General features: G+C 32.6%; 3 protein-coding genes across 6 annotated transcripts in view; 1 reads left to right on the top strand and 2 right to left on the bottom strand.

The window, feature by feature from the left end:
* Positions 1-4,668, bottom strand: part of Tsp5D (Tetraspanin 5D) — a 73,546-nt gene extending 68,878 nt beyond the window's left edge. For 2 of the 3 annotated variants that reach the window (XM_085957087.1, XM_085957085.1), the window contains exon 1: positions 4,230-4,668. The gene's annotated coding sequence lies outside the window, so the exon portion shown is untranslated. The remainder of the gene's footprint in view (positions 1-4,229) is intronic. The other variant, XM_085957086.1, reaches the window with a different exon arrangement.
* Positions 4,669-9,066: 4,398 nt separating this feature from the next.
* On the bottom strand, positions 9,067-11,526 carry mRpL21 (mitochondrial ribosomal protein L21). Its single transcript, XM_085957317.1, has 2 exons — positions 11,320-11,526; positions 9,067-9,724 (listed from the first exon to the last, which is right to left on the bottom strand). Exons 1-2 carry the CDS (start codon positions 11,372-11,374, stop codon positions 9,246-9,248), a joined length of 534 nt encoding a protein of 177 aa, XP_085813443.1. The 5' UTR covers positions 11,375-11,526; the 3' UTR covers positions 9,067-9,245.
* Positions 11,527-11,975: 449 nt separating this feature from the next.
* Positions 11,976-21,993, top strand: M6 (neuronal membrane glycoprotein M6). Of its 2 annotated transcripts, none has more exons than XM_085957316.1 (5): positions 11,976-12,301; positions 15,074-15,393; positions 16,011-16,161; positions 18,324-18,472; positions 20,265-21,993. In XM_085957316.1, the coding sequence occupies exons 1-5, from the start codon at positions 12,298-12,300 to the stop codon at positions 20,394-20,396; spliced, it is 756 nt and encodes a 251-aa protein (XP_085813442.1). In that variant the 5' UTR covers positions 11,976-12,297; the 3' UTR covers positions 20,397-21,993. The 2 variants fall into 2 exon arrangements, with proteins under 2 accessions (XP_085813442.1, XP_085813441.1); XM_085957315.1 differs by lacking the exon at positions 11,976-12,301 and adding an exon at positions 12,493-12,884.
* Positions 21,994-22,349: the final 356 nt, after the last annotated feature.

The raw sequence follows: 22,349 nt of genomic DNA, 5'->3' as shown, positions 1-22,349 counted from the left end.
ATGATAATTAATTCACATACCTATAGGTACTTTAGACTTTAGTTAGAGCCTTGCATCAGTGAGTAATGACTAATGACGTACCTATGTAAGCGAATATAGATATGTACATTACTTTATAAATTGTAATACATAATAGAAATTTGGAATGTAAATAGGAAGTAACACAATCAAAATACACATCGATTGGCTTCGGCAACATTTCCAAAATTAACGACACGACTCAAGGATCTTCAGCATGTCAGGATAAGTTGTAAGATTGGAATGCAACTCATTATAATGTTATTATCACGGTCGGTCATTGTATCAGTTTGGTCCATAAACTATAGAATAATGTGCAATTTAAATCAACCATTTCAACTATCGCTGAGTTAGAGCAAAATGGCCTCGATTAAAACTTGAAAGACAATCTTCGTAGTTATCAGCGATCGAAACTGATTTTTTTTTAAACGATCCCTTTAATAATATTCCTACTATATTAAAGTATGTTCGTGAACGACACGAATGACATCAGATCAGAATAGCTCCCGGACTGAATTTTATGGAAATAAATGGAATATGCATAGGTATATTATGTTCAGCGGTGAACGTCTATAGCAGGGGGGGCAAACTTTTTGGATGGAGGGCCAAATTCAAGAATTCAAAATAAGCGGCGGGCCGCAAGTAAAATACCATTTTTAGATATACACTATTTATTATCAGTTATCACGAAAAATAAACATTACAAAAAAAATAATGAGAAGAATGAAACTGTTGTACATTTTTGAACATGTTTTTAAATTCAATTTTGTAGTTGATATTCTCAAAACTGCTTGTAAATGGGCAGCGGAGATATTTGATCGTAAAGAATTTTTATTGAGGTTCATGATCGAAAATGTTTGTTCACATATATAGGTTGATCCAAAAATAACGAACATTTTTCTTGCATAATCTTTAAGTTGGTCGAATTTGTCTGAATTAAGGGCATTGTAAAATTTGTAGATTTCTTCACGACGATGCATTTCTCTTAAATCAGTGTCACACACACTCCAGATCAATAATCTCAAGTTGTAGCTCTGACGGCACACTATCAATATCTATTGAAATCGATTTTCAAAGTAGAAAATAGTGGTTACATAGTGTGAGACGAGACGCAAGGAAGACGTTTTGAGATAAAACATTTACGACACAACAAATTCTTCAAATTTTAATCTATTGTCAATATTTTTTAAAAAATTATAAAAAAGTTATTCGTGATCAGAAGTACAATTATTAATGATAGCGGGCCGCAGTTTGCCCCCCCCCCCCCTGGTCTATAGGTTGAATAAAATAAAGAATAGATAATATTCTTCGTCTTCTAAACATATATCTCTATCGTCATAATATCATGTTTATTCAAATCTACTCCCTACACGGTGGTCTTGATTACAATATCGAGTCTTTGCCTACTGGGTAGGTAGGCAAAGGTATAAACAACGCCGATAACTGGTAAACATTGATAATCAACTTTTCTAATAAGTAATACTAATAACAATCAATCACGGTTACGGTCCTCACTGCCCGCGTAAGTTATATACCTACCAAAATAATGATAATATTATTATGTTTTCCACAAAAGATTTATTATGCTAAACCTACGCAAAATACTTTATATCCACCTACTTACTACAGGGCCTACTATCACGTTTTGACTGCAGTAATGTTTTATATCCTACACAAGAGACAAAAAAAACTCGAGAAATTCACTATGAATTCACTTTATTAGTACAGCAAAAATATACCATTCAATTGCCATTCTCAAATCGAATACCCACCTACTTCTTCTTCTTTATTTCGACCATGTCCGACCCTAATAGGATCATATCGTCTCTGTTCTGGCAGAACACACTAACTGGAGAATACTAGTTTTGAGTAATTTGACTTTGAAGTTGTTAAAATGTTTGAAATGGTCTATCATGTGAGTTTATTAAGTAATCGTAAAAAAGGATGACCTTAAAATAAAGACTGTTTATTTATTAAGGTTTCCAGACGGTAAAGTTTGAAAAAAAGAACATTTTGGTATACCTAACTAACTCAATATGTAATTTTTTCGAATTAGTGTCTTCTGCCAGAACATTGACGATATGGATGTTGAGATGGACGAGAAATGGATGTCAGCCACTTTGCTCAACCTATAAGGTCCATACTCTGACTCTAGACTCTAGAGTATGGACAGACCCAGGATTCGAACCTGGGACCCACGACGCAATAGGTCAACGCTTCTTCGTTTCTTATCATATCCAACAACCTGACATTATCAAATATCATAAAACGAATTCGATATTTTAAATACAATAAAATGGAAATATCAATGATTGGTTGCTAGATAATGATTCGCATCATCAATGCGAAACCATAGTGTGCAAAACCAAGGAAAAGGCAAATTTTAATTAATATGGGACAAAGCATTAATATAATATTCATTACCTACAAGTTTTCATGTTAAACAATTAGGTATTATAATATGACGTATTTCCCTCGTGTTTGTTACCACGTTTTTATTAGCTCGTATTCTTATTTGTCCGGTACAGTTTTTTTTCTTTTGTGTCCAGTACAAAATTGTTCTTGTTTGTCATAGGTTTTTAACTAACCCGACTAGCTAGACATTTGAAACTTTTAGAATATATCAGAACACGGCGACAATGCATTCTTTTAATACTTTTGGCCATTTTGAATCCATTTTCAGTTAATTCTGTTTTGTATGTTTCGGAAAAAAAATCGTTAAAAGTAATATTTACTACTCACTATTATTGGTTGCTAAGTGGGTCCTAGCAAGTAAATTATCAATATAATATGTACGTGCGTTAAGCCGCGTTGACACGGTCCAAAAACGATCCAAGTACACTTAGACCGAGTGCCATCCAAGCGACAGCTTCATACTAATTATTCCTATCCAAGCTACTCGGACCGCGTCCTACTCATCCAAGTTAGCTTGGATAGGAGTAATTTGTATGAAGCTGTCCCATACGAGTGCGCTTGGATGGCACTCGGTCCAAGTGTACTTGGATCGTACTTGGACCGTGTCAACGCGGCTTTACTATGGAGATCAATATGAAATGTCAAAATGACATTCCAGTATTCTATATTTATTCAGTATTTCTATCAAGTACAAAAAAAGTATTTATTAATACATAGAATCGTCAAGTTTATATGATTCAACAGAAAATTTAAAAACGTGGTAAGTATATAAAAGTTCTTTTTATCTTGTAATTATTTTTAAGTGAATTTGCTATCAATATACACAATAATTTGTATATTGTGTATGTATTTATTTTTGAATATTTACATAGGAAGTGTATCCAATTTAAAACATAATCAGATTATTTAACATTCTATTCTTATTAGATTCCCGTAAGAATCTTGCAAGACAACATTGGACTTTACTGTAACGGCTGGTTACCGCGCTAAATTCTGAATATTTTGTATAAATTTACACTTCTGTGATAGTGCAGTAATTAAAACGTATCTTATCTTACCATATTACTATTTCGCCTAAGTTTGTTACCTATTTATTTAGAAGTAAGTACTTACTTATTATGTTGAACCTATAATAAAGTACGTTCAACTTTACTGATTATTAAATAATGTGTACCTACGCGAAATTTGTTTTCCGTCAACGTTTGATTTTTTTTCGTATGATAAATCAATCGTTTCGGTGATTAATTCAGTATGTCCGGAAAATAATAATACCTATGTAGGTAACCTTCCGGTCCTTTGCCAATCGCCGACCGGCCGGTATTTCAGATTTAGAATAAAATTAATATTGCCGACTGCACTTGATGAAATCGAAGTTAAATCCCATTTGATAAGAGTTTTGTATATGAGTATTGATGAGTCGATAAAAGCGATCCCTATGGAATATTACAAAACTCTCAATTAGCTACTAAACAACTTTAATTCCGATACAATCAGACCTAGCACATGCTAATAAAATTATGTACCTACGAATAGGTAACAGCGTAGACTAATATGGTAACAGACAATAATATTATTATAAAACCCACCTTTTCAAAAAACAGCCGGTGTAAAAAAAGGATTACATATTACTTAATTGCCATTCAATTATTATAATTTCTATAATCTTAATATTACTAGAAAACGCTTCTTTTTCATGACAAGTATGTAATAATATAATATCTAATTAGTATTTAAGTATACAATTGCATTGAAAGTACGGTGTTTTTTTTTTAAACGGTTTTAATTTATCTTCTTACCTGACGTTTCTAATCTGTCATCCAATATTCCTTCACAGATGCTGAATATCCCGACAATTTATTTTTTAAATAAAATCGTCACACCCGTTTGATCACTTATGTATCACTGACACAACACAACGTTCACTTAGAATTCTATATTTAAAAAAATATTATTTTACAATAAATTATTTATGTTCAACATAAAATTTAATATTATCATAATTTTCTCGAGATAAAAATAAGTAGAAGTAGGTAGGTGTAACAAAGAAATTCCGTGGGTGTTCTAACTTACTACTAAGTTTAAACGGTAATAAATGTGTCACAATTACAATCAATGATAAGTTGGCATAAAAAAATATTGTAAGATTTAAAATCTCAAAACAACACAAACTTGTTTCGTTATTCTGCGGCAGACTTTACTCTCGACTAAATAATATTACCGACTGCGAAGGCGACGTTCGACTTTAATGCTGAAGTTGTTTTTTAATTTCATTTTGTGGTGCCAGTGTTGCCAAGTCAAAATTTTAAATTTCAGTAGATTTTGACAAAAAATTCAGTAGATTTCATAAAATATCAGTAGATTTTGGAAAATGTAGTATATTAGATATAATTTAAGACTAATAATGATAAAAATAACTAATAATATTAATTTATTGTCAACAATGATGATATTAATGGGAAAAATGGCGCTCTTGGGTAGAGTTACAATGCTTTCTTCGTCAATTTAGAAGTGTAACACATCAAAAAAGATCGTGCGTAAATCATTTCAATTTTATTATTAAAATAATCATCAGTAAACTTACAATTATGGAGAAACACAAATATCAGTAGATTTCTTGAATTTCGAAAAAAAAAATCAAAAATTCAGTATATTGGCAAAAAATATCAGTAGATCTACTGAAATTTCAGTAGATATGGCAACACTGTGTGGTGCTGATGCTGCGACCAGTGTTGCCAAGTCAAAATTTAAAATTTCAGTAGATTCGACAAAATAATATTAGTAGATTACAGATTCTGAATAGTAGTACCTAGTAGTTTAGACAAAAGTTCCGCTGTGGGCCACAAACGGGTGGTTTTTAAAGCAAATTTTCCGCGGTGGACAACGGACGGCTCGTTTCTTTACATAAAAAATCCGCGGGGAGTAATAATAAACGTCTCGTTTTTTTTGAGAAATTATGACACTTCAAAAATAATTCACGAAGACTTCTTGATCATCTGTTTTCTTACATATTTTGTGAAAGCAGAAATATCAGTAGATTTCATAAAAAATCATAAATAATTATTCAGTATAATTTTGGCTACAAATATCAGTTAATGTACTGTAATTTCAGTCGATATGGCAACACTGGCTGCGACCGCTTGTCGCTATTTTGTTCGTTGTATTCCGGAATACTTCGGCGCGCTAGAAAGAGATGCAAGTAGAACTCGAAGTTTCCCAAACCTTGCGGCGGAATGTAAACACAAATCAAATATGTACCACTATTATTATCAACAACGGTTGTAACGATATTATTTTTCAAAGCAGATTATGATACGTGGAGAAAAGAGAAGAGATGATCAGGTAGGTACGGTAAATGAAGTTTCTTCCTACGTCAAAAAATTGATATTACATTAATTTCATCTTGTTTTTTATCTATTCCATTATTTTGTTGTCTTAATTAAATAATGTTGATGACGTTAAAATTTTTGAGAACCCTGTAAAAAGAGGATCTGAACTAGGTAGGTACTACGATGACAGTCTGGCTCGAAAGATTCTAATAAGACCTAATGAAATCTAGTAAGATCTGATACAAATAATAGTCTAATAAAGCGTTTTTTTAATCTATTTTTTAAATAGGGATTTGTTAAAATTTTGTGCCAGATTCTAAATGGAATACTTACTAATTTTTTTTTTTTGATAAATAACCAGAGCCATAGATAATGCGAGCTACAAACAAAAAGAAATAAAGGATCACAAGTCATGGAATGAAATTGTACCTATACCACAAAATAAGCCTTATTCGGAAAGCAAGTTTATGAAACAGTAGCTGCTTATAATATTAGCAAAAAAATTTTTTTTTTAAATACTTAGATATCAATTTTTACCAAGATAATTAGTTCAGCCTAAGACGATGTCTATACCTACCAGGGGTACCTAGCGGAAAAATACGAAGCTTGCAATTTGAGACATAAAAAGGATTTCAAGTTAAACACATTTATATTTTTATAAAAATCTATGTATTTTAAAAGAAATATAAAAAATATTAAAACTATGAATTAATCTCTTAGATAAATTAGTAAACTAGAAAACTTAATAAACTAAATTTTAATAAGAAATATGACTATAAAATAATATGGAATCCAGATTCACATTTTATAACATTTTTTTACAATTATTGTAAGTTTATATTTGACTTAAAATACTTAAAAAATATTTTTCTTTTTAATGTTTTGAGATACATATTTATTGTAATTAAATTAATTGTAAATTATCCAAAAAATGTCTCAAACTGCAGGCTTCGTATTTTTCCGCTAGGGCAAATGCTCAGCTTACTAGAGAAACCTAAAGGGGAAATAGCCAAATCCTTGGCAATGTTTGAAATCACGAATATTATTGTATTCTTACAATATTATAGAAACATTTATTATTTGAAAACTTTCCGACCGCTGAGCTAAATAGTATAACATCATGAGCCTGAATTTATCCACTGCTGGATGAAGGCCTCTCCAAACTGATTCCACTTCTCGCGGTCCTGTGCGTTGCGTTGCCACGTACTTCCCCAAAACTTTATCGTTTCATCAATCCAGCGGCCTCTAGGTCTACCTTGCGGACATTTTGTACCTCTTGGGTACCACTGGATGACTAAATCTGTCCAACGATTGTCCTTTCTTCGAGCTATGTGTCCACCCCATTTCCATTTGAGGTTATATAATAATAATATTATAATTGCTACACAACACTGCAAAACTGCAGTTATCAAAATAATGCTCTTACATAGAACAAAATGAAGGAAAAAGAAATGGTTTAGTCATACATACAGCCAGTGGCGAATGGTGGAGATAGGCTATGGAGTTCTAACAAAAATAGTGCACACAATCTTTGTCAGTAATGCTTATTTGTTTTCATTGAACTAAGAAAACAAATTGCAAACGGTGTTAGTTTTCAAAATTCGATTAAACCCAACCGAACCAAACCATAAATAAAAAATATTTTTTTATTTATAAAATATCTAAAAAGACATGATTTAATGCATAATTTCGGATATTTTATAAATAGAACAATATTTTTTATCTGGTTTGGTAAACTAACCCACATCATCTACAATTCGTATTCTTAATGTGCTGTCTATGTATCCATTTAATCTTACTGTATTTATTCTTGGATTCTATGTATATTTAATATCAGTATACTTTGTTTCTTATGTCATGTTGTGAGCTTCTTGAATTAGTAATTTGTGATATACATTATCTAACATTTTTTAAAATATAATAATAGTACCTATTAAGTGAAATTAAGTGGTAGTTTTTAAATAAAAAAAACTAATTCCGAATAACAGATGAATAATTATTATGGTAGTAATAATTATTGTATATTGATGCAAAATGTATGTTATTACTATAATTGTTTATCAGATATAATAAAGTTGTGTTACAAATTTGGGTACTGTTCGGTTATGAGGAATACAGCGGAAAACACACTTTGAAAATACCCGATATTATACTGGATGATTTGTTAGTTTGGGTTGGGTTAGGTTAGGTTAACCTAAAAAATAATCCAGTATATCGGCTATTTTAAAATTGTGTTTTCCGCTATATTCCTCATAACCGAACAGTACGCAAATTTGTATTGAGAAAACAAAGAGGAAACAGGTGGGCTACAACATAATTAATATCAATTATCATAAGTGATATGGCCAATATGCTATGTGTAGCAGTGGTGAAGGGTGGAGGTAGGCTGTGATTTTAAGATTCAACAAAAATAGTGTACACTAAACTCTGTCAATCATTCTTATTTATTTCATTGAACCAAAAATACAAATTGCAGATGGTAATGGTTAGATTTTAAAATTCCATCAAGGGGGATCATATATGCCAACAGAGAACCTAGCGGAGAAATACAAAGCTTGCAATTTGAGAATTATTTTTGATAATTTACAATTTCAACTGTATTAATTTAATAAATATGTATCTGAAAACATTAAAAAGACTTTTTTTTTAAGTCAAAGATAAACTTACAATTATTGTAAAAAGAAATGTGAAATTGTCACATATTTGGTACATAGGTTACGTTATTATTACATTATTTTCATGGTTATATTTATTATTAAAATTTAGTTTATTAAGTTTTCAAATTTTTGCCGTTTAGATTTTTGATAATTCAGTTTTAATATTTTTTATATCTATTTTAAAAAATATCGATTTTTATAAAAAATATAAATGTGTATAATATGTAACTTGAAATCCTATACACTATGACCAAAAGTCATAGGGAAAAGCCAGGAATCCTAAGCCATTCAAGAATATCTGTCTCACTGAACAACTGGTTGTGTCAAGTGATTTACTGTTTAATATTTAGTTAATAAACTTAAGTTTATAAATATGTATAATTTAGTAAATACTTGATTTTCATTATAAATAAAACCGTAATTTGCTAGTACAAATTTTTCAAAAAAAAAAACTATCTTTACGAAATACATGTTTTAATTTTTACCATATTTTGTATGTATGCACTATAATCCGCCGTTTTCACTTATTGGACACTTGTCTGGTTTTTGGGGTGGCGGATTACTGAGAGAGTACTGTAGTACCTTTTAAATTATTCTTTTGTCGATACGTGTCGGCCCTTATAATAAATGCAGTAAAAGAAAGATACAAATCAGTTTACCATCTGTTTATTTATTATAATATAATGAGTCTTTTAAAAAAAAATGCATGAGTGATTACTTGTTAGATTAATATAATCATATTGTAGTGATCAATATTTTCAAGTTATATTTTTGTCTTAATTTTTCCAACTCAGTTTTGCATACACATCTACGAAAATTATGAAGATCATCAAACTTCTGTTTGATTATTTGACTGATTATTTAAATGGGAACCAATTTCAACGGAATTTATTCTCATAGTCGTTTGAAATTGCCTTATGAAGTTGATCCTCATGAACTGTTTCCTTCTCTTTTTTCTGAATCTGGTTTTGGTGTAAGACAAATTTTGGGAGACGATTGTGGCTGTGACCTTAACTAGGCCAGGTTGAACGAGGGGGCGGCCGATGAGTGAGAAGTCTTTAGTTCCGGCAAGTAACACTTTATCCAGGATGATCTCATCGCCAATTGTGGGTGGCCAGCTGCCTTCAACCATAAGTAAGTCGCCATCGGTGACTTTCCACTGCTTCCCCAACAAATGTACAACAGCAAAGTTACGAGAGACTTTGGACGCTGCAAGATTGTTGACCGTGCTAATGACGTCTTTTGTCTCTTTCTCTACATCTGGTTGTAAGGCGACATTTGCTGAGCAATATTTGGCAAATAGGCTTCCTAAAACAACAAACATAACATACACATTTGTAAATAAAAAAATAAACGAAATACTATAATGAAGGAATACATAATGTGAACTTTTTGTTGCCTTGAATGTTATTCGAGAACGTTTTTGAGTTAGTTGGATTGGTAACTAAAGAAAAGTAATATTGACAGCATTGAATGCATTCAATGGCAATTTTAGATATACAGGGGCCAAACGTAAAATGTTGCTTGTGCAAAAAATCACCATTCTGTGTAACGTAATATAATAATAGCAATAATTGCTATTATTATTATTAATAGTTGTGTTGCTGAGATTTAAAAAAATCTTTACATTCAGAAACCGAATAATATATTGATGTCATAATTTCTAAATAGTAATGGTTCATTCAATAAAACACTAATGCAATGCGTTTTTATTTCAATACCGCCATGGCAAATAAACCTATCTCGGAGTATAAATGTGAATCTTGCCACAAATGAAACTGAAATGAAAACCTAAGAATCTAGAGATTCACAGCATTAGGAAAATATATTATAATATGTTATTGTGATATAGAATAAAATATGCTGGAGGCTTTGAGAACTATATTGTAGATCTACCAGTATAAGTTGTCCACTGAGTGAGGACTCTACTTGCTAACATTTGGCATATTATTCAGCATTTATTATACTGTGAACAGTTTAGTTCCAAATTCGAACTAATTCAAATTTTCAAATTTATTTATTTTTACGGGTATAGGTATGGTGAACATTACAAATGATTGACATTTGTAATGTTCAATGACACACAACATGACATTTAAAAACAAAGAAATAGTATTAAAACAGTGTAAAATTATATAAGTACAGTACTTATCACAAAAAACAGTATGAAAAGTAAACGGGTACAAAAATTATAGAGCATGGAAGCACGTCGAAAAAGCTAAGTGGACCGTCTTTTAAGAATTTATAAAACAACGCCCACCTATACTCATCCGTATATAGATAGAATATATCAACATCCGAAGCGATTTGGTTTAACAGAGTTATTGCCCTCCCAATTGGTATCACCAATGGCAGGTTAGTTCTGCACCTTGGGAGAACAAACAACTGATGCTTATATCTATACCTACATAGTTTATTGATTTTAACAACTTCAATGTGGAGCATATTGTATCAACTGGCAGGAACTCTCTTATTATTTGCATTGAAACTAGATGCAGAATTTCATTTACACAGGATACGACATTTTAAAAGTAGGTACTTAACTACTCATGTGAAGTTTCCCTTTGTAGGCAACATACATAATATGACAGAGATTTTCATTTATAATGAAAACATCTGACATACAAAACCATTTACCATACCATGGGCAATCAAGATAATACTATACAATTCTTAAATATTTTGGATTGCATAGTAATGCGATTGGATAGTTTGTTGTTCCTTATGAATCAACAGTTTATAAAATGTGAAAAATAATGATTCAAATAAAAATTGGCATGAAGTATTCTTCAAATAGCAACTTATTAGGTAGAAGTAAATATTTCGGTGATATATTTCAGTAAAAAGTAAAAGTATGTAAATAAAATAATAATTTCAAACGAAACCGAACGCACAATACTAACCTGAAGGTCTACACAAATAATTGCTTAATTTGGATGCTATGTTAAATAGCGCCATTGTTTATTTATTATGTATGACGATTTTTAAAAATTACGAATGAGATGCAAACTTCATTCGAGCATTCTCCTAAGGAATTGTCCAGATTATAGGTTGGGTAGTATTGCTTTGCTTGCTTCGATTCAGATTGTTATGCAATTATAATATTGACTGACGTTTCGGCGGCTATAATCGATGGTTTATTATAGTCTATGGCTTCAGCCTTTCGATCATAGACTATCAACATTGTCTATTAAGAATTTGAGGATATTTTCTTCTCATTCTGTAAATAAATTTTAACTTATTATATTTAAAATACATCGTAGGTATGTCTCTCAATTTCCCTGAATGAAATAAGTTTTCGTATAATACATTTTTTTAATTTTTCAGTGTTGCTAGAAATAAGTTGTTTTTAATTTTTTTTTTGAAATTTATAAATTAGAATATTACTTTTCTAAGTAAAAAATTAATAATGTTGATATTATAATTTATTATAATGACTTCAGCAATATTCCTGCGTAGATAGCAGTATGTGTGTTTAATTTAACATTTTCAATCAATGCATCGCCATTTCGTTGCACTTTTCTGTAAGTTGGCAGCAGTATGCACTTTAATTTTTCATGGGTTTGGGCATGTAGCTTATTGTGAATGTGGTGAAAGTCAACAAATTGCTAATTATTATACGGTATAAATGATATTTCGTCCAAATTCTGTATTGACCTCTTACATAATAATATGACACATGGATACATCGTAAATGCCGTACAATATTGTAATGCTTTCATTTAAGTAACTTGGTAAATGTGAACGGCGAAGCGGACGGATCTGAAATCAGGCTGTTGCATCTCATGTAAATAAACAATCTGGAAACGCATGCACTGTCCATTAGATCGCAACTCGAAAACATACTAATCGCGTTGCCTGGGTAACCAAACTTTATAAAAATGGGTGAGTGTATTCATATTATCTTTATCAGCGAATTTTCTGATAAGATTACAAAGGGAGTGGTTGACAGTAAAGTCGACTCCCACTATTTTACACCATGCATGCAATGTCACTTGTGCGAACGGGACAACAATCTTATCACAATCGATGACGTATTTAATTTATGATTCATTTTTATAGTTTTTAAACAATATAATGACATGAATCAACAGCTCCTTGACAGTCATTCAATTACAATAAGGAATCAATTTTCACAGCAACCTTGTTCCTCAGTTACATACTTTTTAGAAACACCTGTTAACTAGTTGTTTGGCTTTGTGCTTCAAATCGTGTTTATTGTGCTCCCGTTCGCTGTGAAGATTGTTTTTGAATTTGGTGAAGTATTTCAATGTGTAACTTCAGTTGATCAGTTGTTTATTTCGTGCTACTTTGTCAAAAGTAGTCAGAATGAAATACGCAAATAATAGAGCTTTGGAAACTAATTTTGATAGTGACTATCCTGTGACCCAACCTCTGAGGGGGCGATGGGGCTCTCGATTCTCGGTTCACACCCTTCATGATAGAGTTGGTGGTGAAAGAACATGTGGTATGTTTACTTATGTATCAAAACATTTCAGCAATTTAGAATGATTTCAATATCTGGATCTTGTGTGTATAAGTTCCATTCCGACCATGTCCGATCCTAATAGGGATCATATGGGTCTCCACTGAGTGGAGGTTTGTATTAACAGATTTTTGTTTTTACGAGAATTGGATGTCGACCACTTGCTTAACCTATTACGTCCATACTCTGACTCATACACAAATCGAAAAACAATATGACATGTACTTCCCAGATGGAGGATTCAAACCTGGGACCCACGACGCTATAGGCCGACGCTTAAACCGCGCGTATAAGTTACCTTTGTGCAAACTTGCAGAGGTAGTACAGGTCCAGTACTCGCAATGAAAGGAAAGGTGTTTAAAATAATCGATGATCATGGCAAAAGTTGTATAAATGTCTAAAAAATTCGTGGTTATAGTGCCGCAGGTGAACATTTATCATTTTTTGGCAGAAACAGTTTATCCCATGTAGACAATTATATTAAATACCTTTTTCGGTCGGCGGGGATGCTTTTCGATCCAATAATTGTTAATTTAAAGTTTGATATTTTCATACAATGTCGATACATCATTATCACACATTGATTAGGTTGGGTTTGGTATAAAAAAAATGTTATATAAAGTCATGCGGTCATCTGCGGCACCATTACCAAATTCATTTTAGTGATGAAAAATATCTAAGAACCACAACTGATGAACGGTTACCAAAAAATCATCAGTCTCTTACGCTACATCATAACTGAACGCGAAGTTATAGACGTTTATATTAAAACTGTCATCAGAGCCTCGCCAAGGGTGATTGCCGCCCCCACATCCACTATACAAGGAGTTAACTACTTGCCCTTTCGAATTTTATTATAATATTTTCTGGCTCTCATTGCCATATTATGAAGAATTACATTGCAGAAACCTTTTATTATTCTTAAACCGACCCATTCTATTAACATTTTGAGACAGTACTTTTCAGTGTTTTAATCTAGGATAGATTGGAGATTTTAATCTTCTAATTTAAATATTTCATGTTTTTTTAAATATACATATTGCGTTCATTCTTTGAGTTACTGCTACTTATTTCATATACCTAGTTAAATAACGATTTTTTGTCCGGGTAGTTACCCAATCAATGAATATGGCCGTGCTGTGCACTCCTCCGGTGAACCGGACTGCAACAAACAAATAATTAGCGTGTCGAAATTGAGCATGTCACACATTCGATTGGTATAATATTGTGTCACCACACTGCATGCATATTTTTTTTTAAATAAAGCGGTTTGATGTTAACACAGTAGTCATCTGCTGTTTGTAGTGAGATATCGAAAGTGCAGAAAAGCAACATTCTGTGAAATAAAATTAATCCCCATTGCAATCACCATAAAACAATCTAGTCATCAGATTCAATTAATCTTTTTTTTATTATGTCTCTTATTTATATTTCTCAGTTTCAGTTAACTATTTTACATCAGTAAAATGAAACATGTTGACCTCGAAGCCTTTCTTCAGCTCTGTATAATTTTTACTCTGTACTAAAATCATTATAACGCAATTTTACCATGGAATCATCATACCTACAAAATTTTATCAAAAAAAAACTTACTTTTTCATCTTTACTGCTATCTAGAGGTGGGAAAACTGGTCGATTTTGAAGACTAAGTATATTTAATACCAGTATTTGCCTGCGGGTTAAAAAATACTTAGTATAGAAACTTGTTCCAAAATACTTCGTAGTATTTGGAATACTATATAGAGCGTTTGGCGTGCGTATGTGACATAAGTCTCATACTCAACTGGATATCATAAGTTTCATATACATCATCATAAGTATTATGTTCATCATAAGTTTTTTGGAACAAGTTTATTGGAACAAGTTTATTGGGCCACACATACTGAGTATGGGTAGTTTCATCCGATACTTGAGTACACAAACTTGTGACAGTATTTCCAACTCACCTCTACTGCTATCGGCTAAAATCTTCGTCATGCTCGGATTCTTGATAGAATATAAAATATTATGGCTGCAGTCAATCTACTTTCTGAGATAATTGACAGTAATGCCAACAAACAAATTATTACCACAACGTATTCAACTGGGTACCTCTGGAGGAATCCAAGACCCGCAAAAGGCTGTAATGCCAAAAAAGATGATAAATTAACCTGACATGTCTTTTGTTGCAGGTGATGCATGCCAATCATGTATGACACGCATTCCGTACGCCACTCTCATCGCAACCATCATGTGTTGCTTGGGAGTGGGCGTCTTCTGCGCCACAATGTACCGTGGCGCCACCCTCTCCATCCTCATGCTGGACAACGTGTTTCACCTCCGACTCATTTGGGTGGAGGCCGTCCAGATGGTTTTCGTGGTGGGGGGAGCGTGCATGGGCGCCTTGGGCCTGATGCTTCTCTGCCTCGGCTGCCTTGCCACGGGAGCCACGAGACACAAAGTCTATCGAGCATGGCGAGCTCGCGTGGGCGGCCGGATCTCATGTGCTATTGTAAGTTTATTTACTGATTTTATAATATACACTACGTCTTGATAAATTATTACCTAAAAATTAATCACAAGTTTAATGGCATAACTTTAGATATTTTATAAGTAGGTAGGGTTTAATTGAATTTTATAAACTAATAAGCATTATTTACGCATTGTAGTTTTAGTCCAATAAAAACAAATACGTTTGACGAACAAAGTTTAGTATGCACTATTTATGTCGGATCTTAACAGCCTACCTCCACCAATCGCCACTGGTCTACACATTTACTTTTTTAGAAGTGCCATAAATGCCAACCATACATGCCGGCTTACTATTTACATACATTTAGATACTTAAAGAAAAAGTGGCGCCACTTTTCAGGCATCATGCATATGCTGACTTCCTCAACAATATCCTTCCTTTTAAAAGCTACCTGTTTAAATAATTTCACATTGTTATTTCTGAATGTTAAGTCTGGATGGGAAGGATATGGTGGAAAAAAATATTACTCAAAAAGTATCATTACATATTATAATAGGTGACCAGAAAACAGGCGCAAGCTTCATTATATTCACTTGTATTACATGAAGTATGCCATTTGGATGCAATATGTAACTGATAAATGTATCTTGTTTCAGTTTATGGGCATCACATACGTGCTATCGCTGGTGTGGTTGGTGCTGTTGTGCTTCCTCGTACTCGTCACGTTCGTCTTCACCATGTTCTGGATGATGTGCGACAATTCTCTTGTCCAGGAAAAGAAAATATGCATTGACTTCCAACAATTCGGTTAGTATACACTTAACAGTCAGCTGAGAATGATCTGACCAATCAGTTTTTTTGGCTATAGTAATCTTACATTTTAGAATTTTATTATTTTTATTTTACTTGGCTATCACAAAAGGGGGTCTCAATCATTGCTTCGTAATATGATACCGTGCTGACAATTCAAGTTGATGTATTTAAACCCTTTATTTTACACAGAACCCTGCAGTTCCGCAGAATACCATTTGGGGATCACTATTGTAGAACATTACACTGCTCTTAACCTTAGTGATAGGTAGGGGGGGCGCCAAACATCTTGGCCTGGGGGTCCGCTTCGGGATATGTGGAGCATGCCCACGATGGTCGAGCGGCTTACCCGTCAGCTTATAATGTCGTGGGTCCCAGGTTTGAATCTTGAGTTTGGCAAATACACATATTGTTTTTCAATTTGTGTTTGGAGTCTTGAGTACGGACCGAATAGTTGAGTAAGTGACTAAAATCCATTTCTCTTAAAAACAAAAATCTATTAATACAAACCTCCACACTGTGGAGAACCATATGCTCCTATTAAGATGGGACATGGTTAAAAGAAAAGATAAACTTGAATTTGAAAGACAACTGTTTATTAAAATTTCCATTACTATACAAGTTTTTGTAAAAAAAGTAAAACTGTCATAATGATTGTTTCAAGAAACGATGTCAACATTTCTCTTGTCATAATATATTTTATGATAACACCCATGTAATGGGACAACTCATGAGCCGGATAATAATCATATCATTCACGACAAAAAGATGATTCAGTAAATTGAAAAACCACAACCCACAGGAAAACATGTTACATATTATTATCAATCTATTGACCACATAATACTTAGAAATTTACTCTGCATAATCTTTTTACCTTGAAATAAGTACATGTTTTGAATTAATATTATTATTGACCATCTGGTACAGTGTTGCCAACTGTCAACTACAAAAATATGCTAATTGGGAGAGAAAATGCCAGATTGACTTTTGATGAATTTGACAAATTCTGTTCAGAATAAAACCTTTTTTAGCTCTTCCATGAAAAATAATTATCCACAAATCTAACAAATTTGGAATCAAATGTTGAGTGGCTGTCTAAATGTAATGAAATATTTATGGTTTCATACTTTTTATATTTTCTATTGTTAAATGGCCTTTACTAATTACTAGTACCTATTATTATACATAATTCGGTAATACCTCGGAAACATACTATGTATCTAGCCAACGATGCTTTGGCTTGTTGATTCTTTTGCATCCCATAGCATAGCACTGGGATAATCAATTACCAATTTCACACTCCCAGATATAGAATAAAGACTTCCACATTATGTAGATATTTTAACAGATTTTGAATTTTCATGATATGGAAACACCACAGAAATATACTTATTTACTAGAAAAAATCTTGAAAAAAATATGCTGCTGGGCAGGACTGGAACCCGCATCCATCGGATTCAGACCAATTTATCCTCATGGATTTTTCCATATATTTCACGAATACCGGTAATACCGGTATTCAATAGAAAATACCAAAAAACCAGTATTGGTGTTTTCATTCGGTATTGCAATCCCTAAACCTACCTTATCACATTGGCCGTAATCCGACGGATTCAGGTTCAAGTCCCGCCTGACACCATATTTAAAAAAAATCTATTAGGTATGTCTCTGAGGTGTTTCCGAACTATGTATTTTCATTAAAGAATGTTGCATAGGTATGTAAATCTTTTGGATTATTTTTTGAATAAATAATACTATACTATTAGTGTTACACAAACTGGGAAAAACTTCATTTTAAATAACAGTTAATCGAATGTTACAAGTGCCTCGTATTTTATATCGACACCTCCTACGTATAAGATCGGAATTGCAAAATGGTAACTTTTCAGTAGTACGATTTCAATAAATTTTAATGACGTTGATGACAAAGTTAATTTAAATGCTGAAATCATAATTTTTGTACATAGTTATGCGTATAAAATATTGAATGATTTTTTTTTTGATAACGTTTTATTATCTTTAAAATTATTTAACAAAAGGCAATTAAGTAAAAATAGCCAAAAACACAGTTCCGACCTTATGCATAGGAGGTGTCGATATGTATGCATTGCTATTCTAGTTTATGTTGTATCATTCGTAAAATTTTCACATTCCAGATTTTCTTTTCCCGTTGAACACCCGCCCTGAGGACATGAAAGTGTGTGAAGCAAACGAATTGAAGCTTTTCTGCAAAGATTATGTGGAGAAAGCGGAAATAATGTTCATATTGGCAACTGTCGCCTGCCTGCTGGTCATCCTCAGTTTGGTGAGTGGAAATTATTTAAAGTCTTTATCAAATTATGCATGAAATTGTAAGCTGTAGAGGTCTTATCAGCAACAATAACTGTCATACTGTTGTCTATATCCATGCCGGCGTAAAGACAACAGTAGAAACGGACAGCCCGAATGACAGGGCACTAATCACTGTCTTCCGTCAGTGGAGTTACGCTTGGACGCACCTGTCCGCCAAAAATGTTACGTGCGAAAGTATTATAAAACATTATAATATAAGACATTATTCGTTATTAATAATATGTGACCGTGTGATTAAATACACGTACTACGAAGCGACAAATCGAGTGTTTTCTTAATGTTACTGATAATCCCTTGTCACCCACACGCGCAAGAAACAACCTTCTGCTAAACAATATAATAGATGTTCTATTCTTACCACCAAGAAACATCAGATACGACATCTATAAAGCCATCTATCTCATCCAAGACTCATAATTAAAACCATGGAACGTGCATGGATTTACTTGCAGCAGTAGTGTGTATTTTAAACTAATGCGATAATAACTGTTTACACGTAAAAGTGCTGACTGTCTCTCCAATCTCATTCTTCAATAGTAAGCGAGACGCGATGTTGTCATTTTATAGTACTATTTATCAGATAGTGAAAATCGGTTAACCTCAAAATGAGTCTGAGCAGTGTACTTCGTTTTTTCTGGCAGATTCGCCACTATCGTTCTATTGCACAGGCGCAGATATAGGACAAATCGCAACTGTAGCGTGAAAATTCAGAAGTTTCCGAACTTTTTTGATTCATGCATGCCTTGCAACTTGCATGATAATACAATATGTTTACACATGCATTTTCTTGTTATGGCTGCGATAATACATACTGTGAGCATTAAATCCATGCACGTGTAAACGGGGTATAATATATAGTGTGACAAATCCCTTCAGTGACGTCCCTAGATAAAATGCCGCTTCTAAGCAGCGCCAAAATGCCGCCACATTTTTTAATACATTATTTTTATCATCCTTTCATGAGTCCAATATCTAAGAAATGTGTTGTATGGATATATTACTAACAAAATATCGGACAAATAAAGACGTCGAAGGGCAACGGAAGTAAACTAGGTATCGCGAACCCTTCAAAAGCATTGAGCTGAATTTTTTAATGGAAAGATATTTTCGTTATTACGAAGTTTAGGTAGCTATTTATATATATTCCAAATGATTTTCCTCGATTTGCCGCCCTTCGAGTAACTGCCGCCCCCAAGCGACGCTCAATCTGCCTACCCCCACGGGACGTCACTGAATCCCTTCAATGATCACGAGTCTTTTGTCCTGTGATATTTCTTATTACTGACATTGAATACTTTTAATTCTTAATGATTTTTAAATCCCGGAAATATTTACAATAATTATGTAAGTGTAAGGTATGTATGTAAGTGGCGAAGGTTGGAGGTAGGTTGTTAAGATCTGACATAAATAGTGCACACTAAACTTTGTCAGTCATACAGGTTAGTATTTAAAATTCAATTAAACCCTGCTCAATCCAAATCATCATAGTGGAGTTCGAACAAATAAATTCACAGTATTTGGTGGAAAAAAAACATTTTAATTAAATTTTGTATCATATCCAGAAAGTTACCCACTTTTAAGTGTTTTATTTTTACCGATGGGTCATTTCCTGTCAACAGGTTTGAACTCGCTCCCCACAGCTTCGTATTTATACAACGACAGTCACTCTATGCGCTACGCCAATGTTAGTACCCAGTGTATATTGTGGATAGATGTAATTTATTTATTTGTCTTCTCCATTTTAGATACACTACCTCATGTGTCTATCGGCTAATTACGCCCACATTAGAGATCACGAAAAGTTCCAAGAACTACAAGAGATCCAGTATCTGGCCGAGCTGGATCCTGACGTCCACGCCTCAAAAGACCGCTTCTAGGATGCAGCCAGGGGAATCTACAATCAATCCAACCTCTAAACATTTCTCCCGAGGAGATTATCCACCCAATAAACTTCTTGGTCATGTGCAACGTTTGCCCTCGGTTCAAAAATGAATTGCACTCAATGTTTTATGTAGTTTTGTTGACTATAGAGTTGGTTACGGACTCTATTGCGAACCGTGTTGTTTTTCAGTGTAATCGATGGTGTGACTCTGAAAATTGTTAACATATCATCCATAGAAAGCTGAAATAGGGCACCAAGTATTTATATTGTTATGATTTGTTCATTCAAGCTCAGTCTGTATTACCGTAAAGAGAGATTACATTTTACCCGTTTTCACTTGCACTAATCTGCTATTTTTACTGTTTAGTGCAATGGATTATTTTTTAAATTAATTTAGGTATATAAAAACTTACTTGCCACAGAATTGAAACCTTTTATAGAGTTTATTTTTGTGGCCTATTTTTATTTCTTTGACTTAATAATTTGTACCGTCCGTAAGGCAGCTTCCGAACATATTAGTTTATAAAGTGAGGACATATCAGAAGTTCATTCATCGTTCAGTTGTAAACCCTAAGAGTTTTATATTATCTTTGATACAAGACACCTCAATCGTACATGCCTTGAATAATAATTAGCAGATTTCAAATTATTCTTGATAGTATAATATACATTCCAACGTAGCATAATATTTTAATATTGTTATGTATTGATTTTTAAAATGCTCAATGATTATTGTTAAAAGTTCAACATTGAATTATTTAATGACAAATACTGCCCAACAATATTACGCAAATGCACCAACATGTTACAATTAATTCAATGAACACAGAAACCGTTTAAAAGTAAAATACATCTGCCTCTCTATTTTTTCGTGGTTTTCTCTAAGTCTCGAAATACCAGTATACAAACATATTGTCACATGTATGGCGGCATGTTTTTCAAAATTTAAAAAAACTATAAATATACCATCATAAATCGTCCGGTGTACGAATTTAGAACTAAGCTCATCGCAGTATATGTCAAATATTAGCATGTGGCTCCCTCACTCAGCAGACAACTTATACTTATAATACTTCGGCAATATCAATAGAAATATAAACACACCATATAGAGTTTTACAGATGTGATTTAGTATTTGTATTTTTATTACTATTCCTGCCGCTGTATTATGAGTGTATGATTCAGGTATATTTGTCATATTCTAGTATATTTTAGTGAATAACATACTGCAATTACTGTTCAATGCTCTTCCGACGTGACTGTTAGAAAATAGCATAATCGCCTCTGCAGATGGGGCATATTGAATCGTGAACGATAAGTTATACACATAATATGTATTGAAATTATAACTGAATACATATTGTTAGCGATTGCTGTGTAATAAATGCATAAATTCAATAAACTGAAGATGATAAAATAACCATATTAACGCTCAAATAGACTGAATTTGTCATAGAATCAAAACACATTAAATATATTTACTTATATTTATAACGCATTGACAGATAGACTTACCTGGAATGCATAATATAATAAACATTATAAAAGCACAAAATTAAATTTACCATTACATATCCGTAATAAAATATGTCAATAAAAAAAAGGATTTTTGATCAAAAACTATCTCTCTTATAGAATGTTGTTTTAGGCGCAGTGTTCTTTAAAATTTAATAAATTTTTTTATTGAAAAAACATGTTGTGTCATGACGAAGACATAAAATATTCAATGTATTAATTTTATAATACATTAAATTTACAATGTTTGCATTTTGTTATATAGAAATACTTTATCTATCATCTACTTCTGTTCACAAAGAATAGATATGTTATTGTATGTAATTTGTATTTATTTTAATTATTAATATATCATTTCACTTCTAAGGAAGATTAATTTTAAGTGGATTCCCCTGGACTTTCTTTACATTTATAAATTAATTTCACCCTATCA

Source organism: Rhyacophila brunnea, unplaced genomic scaffold (genome assembly GCF_057557595.1).
Source record: "Rhyacophila brunnea isolate RB1 unplaced genomic scaffold, BYU_Rbru_1.0 scaffold_6, whole genome shotgun sequence".
Lineage (NCBI taxonomy): Eukaryota > Metazoa > Arthropoda > Insecta > Trichoptera > Rhyacophilidae > Rhyacophila > Rhyacophila brunnea.
This window is presented reverse-complemented; position numbering and strand designations above follow the sequence as displayed.